Below are 12,998 nucleotides of genomic sequence, written 5' to 3' on the forward strand. Positions count from 1 at the left end.
TACATTTCAGGTGACTACCTCATGAAGCTGGTTGAGAGAATGGTTAGCTGTCATCAAACATGATTCCATTTATGACACTTTTTTGTTTATGATTCCATATGTGTTTTGATGTTTTGATGTCACTATTATTATACAATGTAGAAAATAGTAAAATAAAGAAAAACACTTGAATGAGTAGGTGTTCTAAAACTTTTAACCGATATATGTATATATATATGTATATATATATATCCCATTTAGCAGACGCCTTTGTCCAATGCGACTTGTGGCTGGGGCAACTATATATTTTTTTTTTTACATATGGGTATGTATATATGCCCCAGCGGGAATTGAACCCACGACGCTTATATATGCAAGCGCCATGTATATATATATGTATGTATATATGTATGTATATATATGTATATATGTATATATATATATATGGAACCTATATATATATATATGTATGTATATATATATATGTATATATATATATATATATATATATATATATATATGTATATGTATATATGTATATATATATGTATATATATGTATGTATATATGTATATATATGCATATATGTATGTATATATATATATATATATATGTATATGTATATATATATGTATATGTATGTATATGTATAGGTATATATATGTATATGTATATATATATATATCACTCTGCATTGTTGAGAAGGGCCTGTAAGTAAGCGTTTCACTGTTAGTCCACACCTGTTGATTACGAAGCATGTGACAAATAACATTATTTGATTTGATACGATACAGGACTCTTATTCTGAAATATTCCCAAAAATCAGACCTGGAAGTACTTAGTCATTCTGGCCTACTTCACACCAGTTTTTGTAACTAGCTAGCTATAGCAACTCTTGAGCAGCACAACAATCAATAACTTCTCCCACTATTTTTCTCCCCAGAATGTCTAAACTACAGCTACTTAATGAGGTTCTCGATGCAAAATTAGCTGCAGTTCCCCTGGAGATATCCGTAGTAGTTAAAACAACGATAGCAGAGTACCAGGGAGAAATCTCCCGTTTGAAGCGGGCGGTTGCACGTCTACGAAGACTGCTGGATTTGGTTTTCAAACCAGAGATAAAATTGCAAAGATTAGCAGGTTTGTGACGACGTGTCTCTGTTTGACATGCATTTACAGTGTAGCCCAATATTAATCATTAGAATTTGAGGCTTTGATTAGAACATTAGCATATACTGACGAGTAACAATAGACGATGTGGGGGATACGCAAGCAGTATGGCTAGCTAACTACATAACGTTAGCTAGCAAGCATGTACAATTACTTTAATTACAATTTAATAGCATACCAATTTCACGACGAAATATTCAAAGAAAATATGGCCATTGTCCATTGAAAATGCATTTTAAAAAAGTGTTCTATTTGCCATTTTGTCTTAAATAGTATTTAATCCGTTTTTGAAAAGGTATTATATTTTACTGGGACTCGTGTGTTCAGTCCGATAAATCAGTCAAGTAATCCTATTTCTTCGATTTCGGCATTTATTTTGTGTATGGCCTCCTGAGCTAAGACACTGCATCTCGGTGCAAGGGGTGTCACTACAGACTCTGGTTCGATCCCATAGCGTGGCGCACAATTGCCCCAGCGTCGTCCAGGTTAGGGTTTGTCCGGGGTAGGCCGTCATTGTAAATAAGAATGTTCTTAACTGACTTAACTAGTTAAATAAATACAAATACATTTGATTCTTTCTCCAGACCTCCAGCAGCTCACTCTCACTGAAGAGGTTATTCCTGAGCAGAGGCACTGCGAGCAGGAATGGAGCCCTGGTCTGGGGCCGGTGGAGTCGGATACCGAAGAGTCTATGTGGGACTCTTTCAACATCATAACTGTGGAGAACCGAACAGAATCTGATGGCGAGAGCCACAACAGAGAATCTGAATCAACCAGTGACTATGAGCCCCCCTCTGAAGTAAGTCCAGACAGTGACAACAGTGAAAATGGAAACGTGGATGGAGTGGAGAGTAGAATACCACTGTCAGGATTAAAGCCTCTCAAATCAAAGAGAGGAAGAGGACGGCCAAGGAAAGGAACCAGTGAGTTGCCTGATCTGAAATGTGACGTGTGCGGGAAATGCTTTACAGCAGCACGTAGTCTGAAAAGGCATCAGCTAAATCTGCACAGTGAAGAGAGACTAACAGGACAGCCAAAGAAAAAAAACTGTGAGTTTCCTGATCTGAAATGTGATGTGTGTGGAAAATGCTTTGAGAAAGCACGTAATCTGCAACGGCATCGGCAATATCGGCACAGTGAGGAGAGACGACACATGTGTGACACTTGTGGGAAATGTTTCATCCGGAAGGACCATATGACCCAGCACATGAAGCTTCACACAGAGGAGAAAAAACACTGCTGCACTGAATGTGGCAAATGTTTCCTCCACAAGTCCATCCTGAAAAATCATATGGGTACTCATACAGGGGAGGCTTTTAAATGTGATGTGTGTGGAAAATGCATGACGACTGCAGGTGGTCTGAAAGTGCATCAGAAAAATCACACTGAGAAATCGCATCAGTGCAAAGAATGTGACAAAGCCTACACCTTTAAGGGAGACCTGATAAAGCATGTGAGGATTCACACTGGGGAGAAACCATTTCAATGCAAAGAATGTGGCAAATGCTTCAGCGACAAGGGAAGCCTTCCAAAGCATATGATGACTCACACAGAGGAGAAACCACATCGCTGTAACGAATGTGGCAAATGCTTCAGTCTGAAGGGAAGCCTGACAGCACATATGAAGATTCATACAGGGGAGGGAGTTCAATGTCATTTGTGTGGAACTCACTTGAAGTTAAAATCAAGTCTAAAAAGACATCTGCGAACTCATAGAAGGAATAGCCCTAATGAATGAGAACACGTACAAATGTTTTGGAAAGATCCAAGCTGAATATGAATTATAATTGTTATTTCTGTGGAATGGAGAAGGAGACCATTTTTCATAAATATTTTACCTGTATTTATAGTGTAATGTTTTGGATTGACAAACAGAACATGTACAATTGAATGGCTTTGATAATTACTTATTTCAGAAATGAGATTGATAAGAATTTAGTATATTTAATTCAACTACTAATAATTATAGGTCAAATTCATATTTTCAAAACAAATGATCTGATTTAACTAATATGGCACTATTTTAAATACAATTAAAAACAAAGGCACTTTTATTAATCAATATGATTTGTTTGTGGCGGACTCCTGGCAATGTAAAAAGTTTGTTGTTGTATGTGACTATTACTCTTTCGCTACAATAATACATTTTTATATATATATATATATATAAATAAATAAAAGAGGCAAGGCCCCCACTTGTGTCATGTCACATCATACCTGGACCACCTATTGAGATGAGCTTTTTTAAAGTAAATCAGGGGTTAAATGAGGTGAAAGGGAGACTGGAGGACTTTAAGCAGATTTCCCAATATTAATGGACAAAACATTTGCTCAACCACCCTGGGTGTGTAAACGGTGGATTTAGAAACTAGAGGTGCTCCTGTGTAGAATGGACCCCACTTTTACTGCGACACAATTACCAGAAATGTGTGTATAGTCCCAAAAAAAAGAAATCACAATAGCTTAAAAATACATTAAATTATTTAGATGATAACTAGCATTAAATATATCGACAATAGTGCATATTTTCCCCCTGATTATTTGTTTACAAGGTAAACAGGACAGGACTCTTATTCTGGAGGATTCCAAAATTGTCTCTGTTAACTGGAATCCTTGGGAAGTCCCTTTCTGTTAGGGAACACCTTTATTTAACCAGGTAGGCCAGTTGAGAGAGAACAAGTTCTCATTTACAACTGTGACATTGCCAAGATAAAGCAAAGCAGTGTGACAAAAACAACAACACAGAGTTACACATGGGATAAACAAACGTACAGGCAATAACACAATAGAAAAATCTATATACAGTTTGTGCAAATGTAGTAAGATTAGGAATAAATAGGCCATATGGTGAAATAATTACTATTTAGCATTGACAACGAGTGATAGATGTGCAGAAGATGAATGTGCAAGTAGAGATACTGGGGTGCAAAAGAGCAAGAAGATAAATAACAATATGGGGATGAGGTAGTTTGGTGGGCTATTTACAGATGGGCTGTGTACAGGTGCAATGATCGGTAAGCTGCACTGACAGCTGATGCTGAAAGTTAATGAGGGAGATCTAAGGCTTCAGTTATGTTTGCAATTCGTTCCATTCATTGGTAGCAGAGAACTGGAAGGATAGGCGGCCAAAGGCGGAGTTGGCTTTGGCGATGACCAGTGAAATATACCTGCTGGAGCGTGTGCTATGGGTGGGTGCTGCTATGGTGACCAGTGAGCTGAGATAAGGTGGGACTTTACCTAGCAAAGACTTATAGATGACCTGGAGCTAGTGGGGTTTGTCGATGAATATGAAGCGAGGGCCAGCCAATGAGAGCATACAAGGTGCAGTGGTGGGTAGTATATGGGGCTTTAGTGACAAAACGGATGGCACGAATCGGTAGGATAGTCGTGTGCATGTACAATAACTCAATTTGCCTTTACACTCCTAAACAACACAATTTAAAAAAAACTTTTGCAAAGGGTAAAGTCTACAAAACTTAGTCCACACTGTTCATAACATATTCTAGTTTTGGGAACAGAAAACGGTATTGAGATCAAATGTTTAATTGAAAATTTGCAAAAGGCTGCCAAAAATCCATCTCCCACTGCCCACCAGTGGGCTTCCTCACATATTTGGTAGTGATTGGAAACGCTAACCGGATGCTTCACATTAATACATCCAGTGAAATATCTGTCTCATTGTTCTATCTGTAGTATTCGAACACAACTTATGGCTCTGGCACTGACCATTCCCAGAATGCATCGTTATTCTTGCCAGAAGCACAGATAGAACAATGAGACACACACCCATAAAATGAGGTGGAAACTGAGCTGCACTTCCTAACTGCCAAATGTATGACCATATTAGAGAGACATATTTCCCTCGGACTACAAACTCACAAAGAATTCAAAAACAAATACAATTTTGATAGACTCCCATGTCTATTGGGTGAAATACCAGTGTGCAATCACATCAGCAATATTTGTGACCTGTTGCTACAAGAAAAGGGCAACCAGTGAAGAACAAACACCATTGTAAATACAACTCATATTTATTTATTTTCCCTTTTGTACTTTTAACTATTTGCACATCGCTACAACACTGTATATTGACATGACATTTGAAATGTTTTTATTCTTTTAGAACTTGTGTGTGTAATATTTACTGTAAATGTTTTGTTCATCTATTTCACTTGCTTTGGCAAAGTAAACGTATGTTTCCCTGCCAATAAAGCCCCTAGAATTGCATCTGCTTGGTGTTTCCACTCACTACCAAATAAGGTAGTGAGAGGAAGCCCAGTGAACAGCAGTGGAAGAAGATGGATTCTGCATGTTCTCAACAATGAAACATTTGATCTCAAGTTTTCTGTTCCCAAAACGGAAATATGCCATGAACAGAGTGGACCAAGTCTTGAAGACTTTACCCTTTGCCAAAGTTGTAAAAAATTGCGTTGTTTCGAAAGAGTGCAAAGGCTAATTAAGTTATTGCACAAGCGCACTTCAGAGTAGGCGTTCTATAATGGAAATATACAGATGATGCTAGAATGGGCCAATAGGATCTCACTAGCTCGTGCTTGGCTCTGCCCACTATGACTAATTTGTTCCCATTGGAAACGACAGGCTGTGGTCTATCTTGGTTTAGTTATAAAAAAATCTTTGCAATAAGTATTTTAAGAAATTAAGAGATGGTGAACCTAAACTCGATTCGTATTAACGCTCATTTGCCGAATTCAAAACAACTGGGATATTTTAAAAATACGAGGTCAAATCATGACGTCAGTGATCTTCAGATCGGAGAAGAACATCAAGACGAAGCAGCTGCTTTATAAGTGGGATACACTGTTAAGCGCTACATCCAGAAGGGTTTGTGCTGATTGTACAGAGATTGTGACAGCCGGTTAAATGGCATCCCTTGAGAAGGTAAGAACAAGACGTGTCAGGAGAAGTGCAGTATTATCATAAGGAGACGTATAATTGGAATTCGAAGGAGGAATGGAAGGAAAAAGCGAGGCAGAGAAGGTCTGAGGGAGAAAGAGGGTGAGCTTGAGTTGGTTAAAAAGGATGGAAAAAAGGGGATGGTTTGTTAAAGAAGGATGGTAGAAAGTAGCAGAGTGAGCTGAAGACAGGAGGAGAAATGGTAGTGAATGAGGTCGAAGTATCGGCGGTGGTCGGCGTGGAGTTCTCTGAGCCCAAGGCTTGCACTGAGGATCAGGATAAATATGTCTGACAGTAGGAGTGACGTTTTTGGAAAAAGTGGACCCTTGCCTTTTGGCTGATCCATTTGTGGTTGCAGGGTGGCTAAAAACAGAGTTGGGTGCTGTGGAATCGGTGAGCAAGAAATGTGAATTATTATGCTCTCAAGAAAAAGGGCACCATTGAAAGGAGTGATTACTGCTGTAGCAGTAAATGTAAAATGTTGACCAACTGAAAAGGAAGATTCCTGGTATTTGTGATGCTCGTCATTTGGTGCTACACACAGGGTGGCGTGACTGGTGAAACAGAAGAGTCTGTTCTTTTGAGTTTTTATGTTGAGGCTTTGCCCGACAGTGATGTTAGGATACATACGTTATCCTGTACAAGCTTTTGTGCTGAATACATTACGTTGTTACAGGTGTCAAGCTTATGGGCATGTGGCAGCAGTGTGTCGGAGAGAGGTTCCTATGGGTAACAGAAGGGCAAGAGACAAAGGAATGTGTAGCATTGGGGAAAGTAGTGGTATGTGTTAATTGTAAGGGTGCCCATGGGGCTGGGGATCAGAAAAGTCCCATGCGAGAGAGGCCGGTTGAGGTTTCCAGGGTTAGAGTAGTGCAGAAGTTGTCATATGCTGAGACTGAAGAAAGTAGAGTAAGATGGGTCAAGGGGGAGGGATCCTGAGAGGAGTGGTGTGAGTAGTAGATCTGTACCAGTACAGAAGGATAGGCCAACAAGTGATATATTTTGGTAAGATTGCATTTTTTGCATTTATAGCAATGTTTATCAACTGTACTGCGGGGATAGAATGTAAGTCTCCGAAATGTAGGTTGTGGTGCAGATGCAGAGAGGTATTTGGGTGTGCAAGACTTGACATCAGACAAATTACAGGGTGTGTTAAGCAGTGGTGTCCATCCTTTCAGGTTGTTGGCCCAAGGTAGGACTAAATAGATTTAAAATAGTGGAGTAGAATGGTGTTATTTTTAAAATATTTTTCTGAGTGTAGTGTTAATGGCAGGGTCTGTATTTATTTTAAAAATTCAAGCAAAGTATAAGGGAGTTGTACTCCAGTCTAGTAGATGGCGGTAATGCAACATTTATTGGATAACAACCGCCGTTAAACGTCATCGAAGAATCCTAGTTTCTTCAAATATTTCTGTTATTGCCTGCTTCACAGCGGTAGCACACAAAATATGCTAGCTATTTTATTTTATTTGAACGTTACGTGAATGAGTCTGAGGGCAAAATGTCAACTTATAATATGTTCCAGTCAGAAACAACATCGATTATGGCTTTTGTCGTCGAGACTGTAATGAAAGAAATTAGCCATCTTTCAAACGCGCAACACTCGGACGCTAACGACTGCAGTAAACCTGAGAGAGAGGTGAGCACTTACAAATACTCTACTGAGCAGCGTGATGGCGGGTGCGTAGTGACTACAGTTAACGTCGAACAAAAGTTTTAGATAATTAGCTTTCTCAATTGTTAGGTAACGCCACTACTGCTATACCTTATGCCGCGTTCTTGTCCTAGTCGGAACTAGGAAACTCGGACATTTCCGACTTGAACGAGGCACGTGTAACTTAAACCAGTTTGCAAGTCTAATTTCCGAGTCTCCTATTTCCGACTAGGACGCGAACGCGGCATTAGCTCTCAAACTCGGGAGAAGGCAGAATACCGCCTCGTTTTCAGGCATTAGCTTCGCCCACTACTACATGTGAACAATCCCGACGCGCTGTTATAACGTTTAGAAACGTCAATAATCGCTTGTAAATATGGCTTTCGAAAAATGACTTATCTTTAATCAGCGAGAATTTAAAAAAGAAATGCCTTCAAATGTACATACTGTAGCAGTTTTGCATAGATCTATACAGCTGGGCGCCTACATCCAACGAAACTACACTTCCCGAGTTACGCTTATACAGGTGTTCAAACATTGCACGATAGTTTATTAGCCTTTTGTCTCACGTAAACAAGCGCTGTAACATTGAGATATGGCCATGTGAGAGCATGAACCAAGCCCTATCAAGGTGCTTACCAATTTAACCAGACATCAAGAGACGAGTGTTAATGTTCAGAATGAGCTTTGGGGTCTTTTATACTAGCAATATTTCAATCTGTTCGATGTCGCAGTGTGGATAAAGGTATAATGTGCATGTCCCATCCCAGAATTGAGGTGTCTTAATGTAACCATGATTGCATTCGACCTCAGTGCAACTCGGTGTAAACAAGCGTAACGGTAGGGACAGCATCTTCTGGCAAGCCCTAAGCTATGTTGCTAACTTGCTAGGTAGCTATGGTTTCACATCCTCTGCTGTGGCTGGCTGTATACTGTTAGGTAGTCTAATATCCACAGGAAAGTGTTTTACACTTCTCCAGCGTGCCAGTGGCCATCGAAGGTGAGCATTTGCCCACTGAAGTCTGTTACGACTCCAAACTGCAGTCAGGTCAGGACCCTGGTAAGGACAACGAGCACACAGATAAGCCTCCCAGAGACGATTTCTGGCAGTTTTTGAGGAAATTGTTTGCGTGTGCAAACCCACAGTTTCATCAGCTGCCTGGGTGGCTGGTCTCAGATTATCCCACAGGTGAAGAAGCCAGATGTGTGTTGGTGGTCCTGGGCTGACGTGGTACTGCCAAATTCTCTTAAATTACATTGGAGGTGGCCTTTTATTGTCCCCAGCACAAGGTGCACCTGTGTAATGATCACGCTGTTCATCAGCTTCTTGATATGCCACACCTGTCAGGTGGATGGATTATCTTGGCAAAAGAGAAATGCTTACAGATTTGTGCACAATTTCTGGAATATTTTATTTCTGCTCAAGAAACATGGGACCAACACTATACCTGTTGTGTTTTGTATTTCTGTTCAGTGTAGTAGCTAGCTAATCAGTTTACTTTTTAACATTTCTCTACAGCTTTGCACCATGATGAATCTGGTGATGGGGGAGGCTATTCGTAAAATCTGCCAACTATTCCTAGTGACCACCTCACGTTTACAAAATGAAAATGGGAAACTGAAAACCAAGGTGGAGCAGATGGAGGAAGATATGAAGACAATAACTGAGAAGGCTGAACATTATAGAATGTCTCTAGCTAAAGTAGAGGCACAAGCGGAACCGAAAGGACCTACCCATGTTCTGCACAATGGAATCATCTTTGCAATTAAACCACTTGGTGAGTGTTATAGACCTACAGTCATTACTGTCTATAGCAAATTAGTTAACTTGTTTTTTTTCCCCTATATCTTTGATAGTTTTGTTTATCAACTTACATCACACACATTGTGTGGAAAGAAAGGGAAAAGAGTTGTAAATATTTCAATGTAATATTGCATGTTACTTTTAGATCTCCCAGTGTTGCCTGGAATGACAGTGGGTTCAGCATTGCCAGGGAATGTCAGTCAAGCAAACCCTGTCACTAACGCAGCATCAGTCCGTGCAGGTAATATCCCCAAGTTGGTGTTCATTTGAATAATTGTTGACAAACCAGGGGTGCATTCAATTTAGTTAAATGTTGTCTACGGTTTAGTTCAATGTATGTTGGCTGCGTGATGGGTTGTACATATTTTCCCTGAATGGTGCATTTAATCAATCTTTTAGTTATGTTTGGTGGGTCAAGTGGGTTTGGCCTGATCAATTTGTGGCTGTTTCAAATTGCAAAACTTGTGCCGCAAACAATCACCCTCTGGGCCAACTTAATCACAACATTCTTGGAATGGTCGTTCAGAACATCGCTGTTTCTGTTGAATCAAATGTTGCACCCCGTTGTGTCCTGCTGAATGAGCTCCAGCATTCAGCAGGACACTAGGAACCAAAACGGTGAGTGATTACCTGAACTTGTCCAAGAAACACTTGTGTTCGTTTTGTTGCAAAATATTGTCATCTATTGGTTGATTTTTATTTGACTAATTAACCAAATTGGTTTTGGACAACTTTGTTTTCTTATGTCCTCTTAAATTGGGCCATAGTTTTACAATGTGTGTCATCTTATTCCTTTTTATATTTAGGTCCTGCAAATGTTTGCAGTAAACCCACAGAGACGTCTTCATTGGAGAACGACTCCTCTCTGGGAGACACAGATGGACTGAATACAGACCTCTCCCCAAGAGACACTGACTCCAACGTTGAGCATATGAGAGCTGCTCTGCCAGGGAGCAACGAGAGAGATGGCCATGAAAGCCAGAAAAACAGCAATACTACTAAAGGGACACGATCCAAAGAAACCAAACGCTTCAAGTGTGATATTTGTGAGAAGATCTTCAGCAAGAAAGAGTTGTTGAGAGTTCACAAGTTAACGCATACAAGACCCTTCAAGTGCGATGTGTGTCAGAAGACCTTCACCAGGAAGGGGTTACTGGAAGCTCACAAGCTAAGTCACACAAGACCCTTCAAGTGTGATGTTTGTGACAAGGTCTTCAACCTGAACCGCTTGCTGGTACGTCACAAGCTAATTCACACAGGAGAGAGGCCATTCGCTTGTGGTCAATGTGGCAAAACATTCAGAATGTCCAAGCAGCTCGAACATCACATGGTGCGTCACAGAGAAAAAATATTCAGTTGCAAAGTTTGCGACAGTATATTCCCTGCCAAGAAAGATCTGACACAACATCGGCTTGTTCATGCTTTGGAGAGACCGTTCAAGTGCCTGACTTGTGGAAAGGGTTTCACATCAAGGGCCGCGCTTATGGGGCACGAGAGAACCCACACCGGTGAAAAACCACACAGCTGTGCTGAATGTGGGAAGAGTTACAGACTGTCTTATGACCTAAGTATTCATATGCGAAGACATACAGGTGAACGTCCGCACTTATGCTCAGAGTGTGGTAAGAGCTTTATAACTAAATCCAGCCTTGAAAACCACAAGGTAATCCATACAGGGGAGAAGCCATTTAAATGTGAGACCTGTGGAGCTGCTTTTGGCCATAAAGCAAACCTTCAGAGACACCAAGTTCTTCACACAGGGGAGAGACCTTACAAATGTAAAGTGTGTGGGAAAAGCTACCTTCAGTCCACCGACCTAAAAGCTCACATGCACCGTCATGGGGCAACCAAACCATTTATGTGTGACCTATGTGGAAAGACTTTTATTTACAATTACCAAATGAGACAGCACAATATAAAATGGCACACAGCTGAAGGAGAGAACATTCCTGGGGGAGTTGGAACCTTGACAAAGCCATTCAGTTGTGATGTATGTTTGAATGGCTTCTGCTCCATGCTAACTCTGAAAAAGCATCAAGAAATTCACACAGGACAAAATCAATACTCTTGTTCTGTTTGCGGGAAGACCTTTGCCTATAAAAATACTTTGGACTATCACATGAAACTTCACAGTGGAGAGAAGCCCCATGAGTGTAAATACTGTGGAAGAAAATTCATTCTTAAGCAAGCTCTCAAAGGACATGAGCGAACCCATACAGGTGAAAAGCCCTTCAAATGCAGTTATTGTGACAAGACTTTCTCAGTCAACAGCAATCTCAAAAGGCATGAGCGAGTCCACACGGGAGAGAAGCCATTCAAATGTGACGTCTGCGGGAGAGGTTTCAGCCAAGCCAACAACGTCAAAGCCCACATGCAAGTCCACACTGGAGTTAGGCCTTATTATTGCAAGAGATGTGGAAAGGGCTTTTCTGACATAAGACACTACAAAAACCATAGCTGTAATGGTGTGGCAGTGACACGCAATCAGTCTCGTAAACCTTCTGACCGCACTTTCAGAAGTAGGAAAGGAGGTAGAGACAGGAGTGCTTGCCATAATGCTGCTGTGATGTCGACTCAGTGATATAATCATTCATTCACAGTGGGGCAACTTCCTGCTTTCAGACATCAGGAACAACATGGATGTATTCAGTAGGGTTAAAAGTTCTCGGGTGAGTTTCTGGAAAGCCTCGTAGGAAATGAGAGGCATATCTGTCGTAATGCTTGGAGATTTTGCTGTAAGTCTTAGTCAATGTTCATGAGCCCACATTGTCATGGAGACGTTGTATATTTCTGACTGTGTTCAATCATTTACCATGTGTTATTTTCTTTTCTGTTGTGTAACTCCTTAAACACCTAATTAATGTGAAAATATCAGAACTACACATTAATACTTTGTCCATCAGCTACATAGGACCGCTTGATTAGTTATTCAGGTGATTGTCCTGATTGGGCAAGAATTTTGAAAGAATTCTTGTTTTTAAAGGTCCAATTTGGCTGTTTCTATATCAATATCATATAATTTATTGGTAACAATTGAAGTACCTAATTTTTGCTTGTTTTCAATTAAAATGGTCAAATATATATTTTAAAATCACTTTTTAGCTATGAGCAATTTCTAAAGCAAGAATTTTGCTTGGACTGTCAGAGTGGGGAGGGGAAAACTGTTGTTATTGGCAGAGGTTTGGAACTCTTCCTTATTGGTCTATTAACTCATTTATCACCAGAAACTCCATCCCACCAAAACAGGCTGAAATGTCAGCCGGTCTTTTCAAACAACTCTTACTTTAAAAGGGAATTATCATTCTCACAGTATTATTCCAACTTCATAGTGTGGAAATACTGTACATGACCAAAGGTATGTGGGACACCTGCTCATGTCACAGCTCATTACAAAGTCATGGGCATTAATATGGAGTTGGTCCCCCCCTTTCCTGCTAATCCAGCTTCCCTCCACTATTCGGGAAGGCTTTCCACTAG

General features: G+C 40.3%; 1 protein-coding gene and 1 long non-coding RNA gene across 2 annotated transcripts; both read left to right on the forward strand.

The window, feature by feature from the left end:
• The first annotated feature begins 829 nt into the window (after positions 1-829).
• Positions 830-3,344, forward strand: LOC135516923 (zinc finger protein OZF-like). Its single transcript, XM_064940991.1, has 2 exons — positions 830-1,119; positions 1,734-3,344. The coding sequence occupies exons 1-2, from the start codon at positions 924-926 to the stop codon at positions 2,885-2,887; spliced, it is 1,350 nt and encodes a 449-aa protein (XP_064797063.1). The 5' UTR covers positions 830-923; the 3' UTR covers positions 2,888-3,344.
• Positions 3,345-7,463: 4,119 nt separating this feature from the next.
• On the forward strand, positions 7,464-12,615 carry LOC135518317 (uncharacterized). The gene is made up of 4 exons (XR_010452140.1): positions 7,464-7,702; positions 9,237-9,495; positions 9,667-9,762; positions 10,328-12,615. It is a non-coding gene; the product is annotated as an uncharacterized LOC135518317 (long non-coding RNA).
• The last annotated feature ends 383 nt before the right edge of the window (positions 12,616-12,998 follow it).

Source organism: Oncorhynchus masou, chromosome 28, assembly GCF_036934945.1.
Source record: "Oncorhynchus masou masou isolate Uvic2021 chromosome 28, UVic_Omas_1.1, whole genome shotgun sequence".
Taxonomy (NCBI): Eukaryota; Metazoa; Chordata; class Actinopteri; order Salmoniformes; family Salmonidae; genus Oncorhynchus; species Oncorhynchus masou.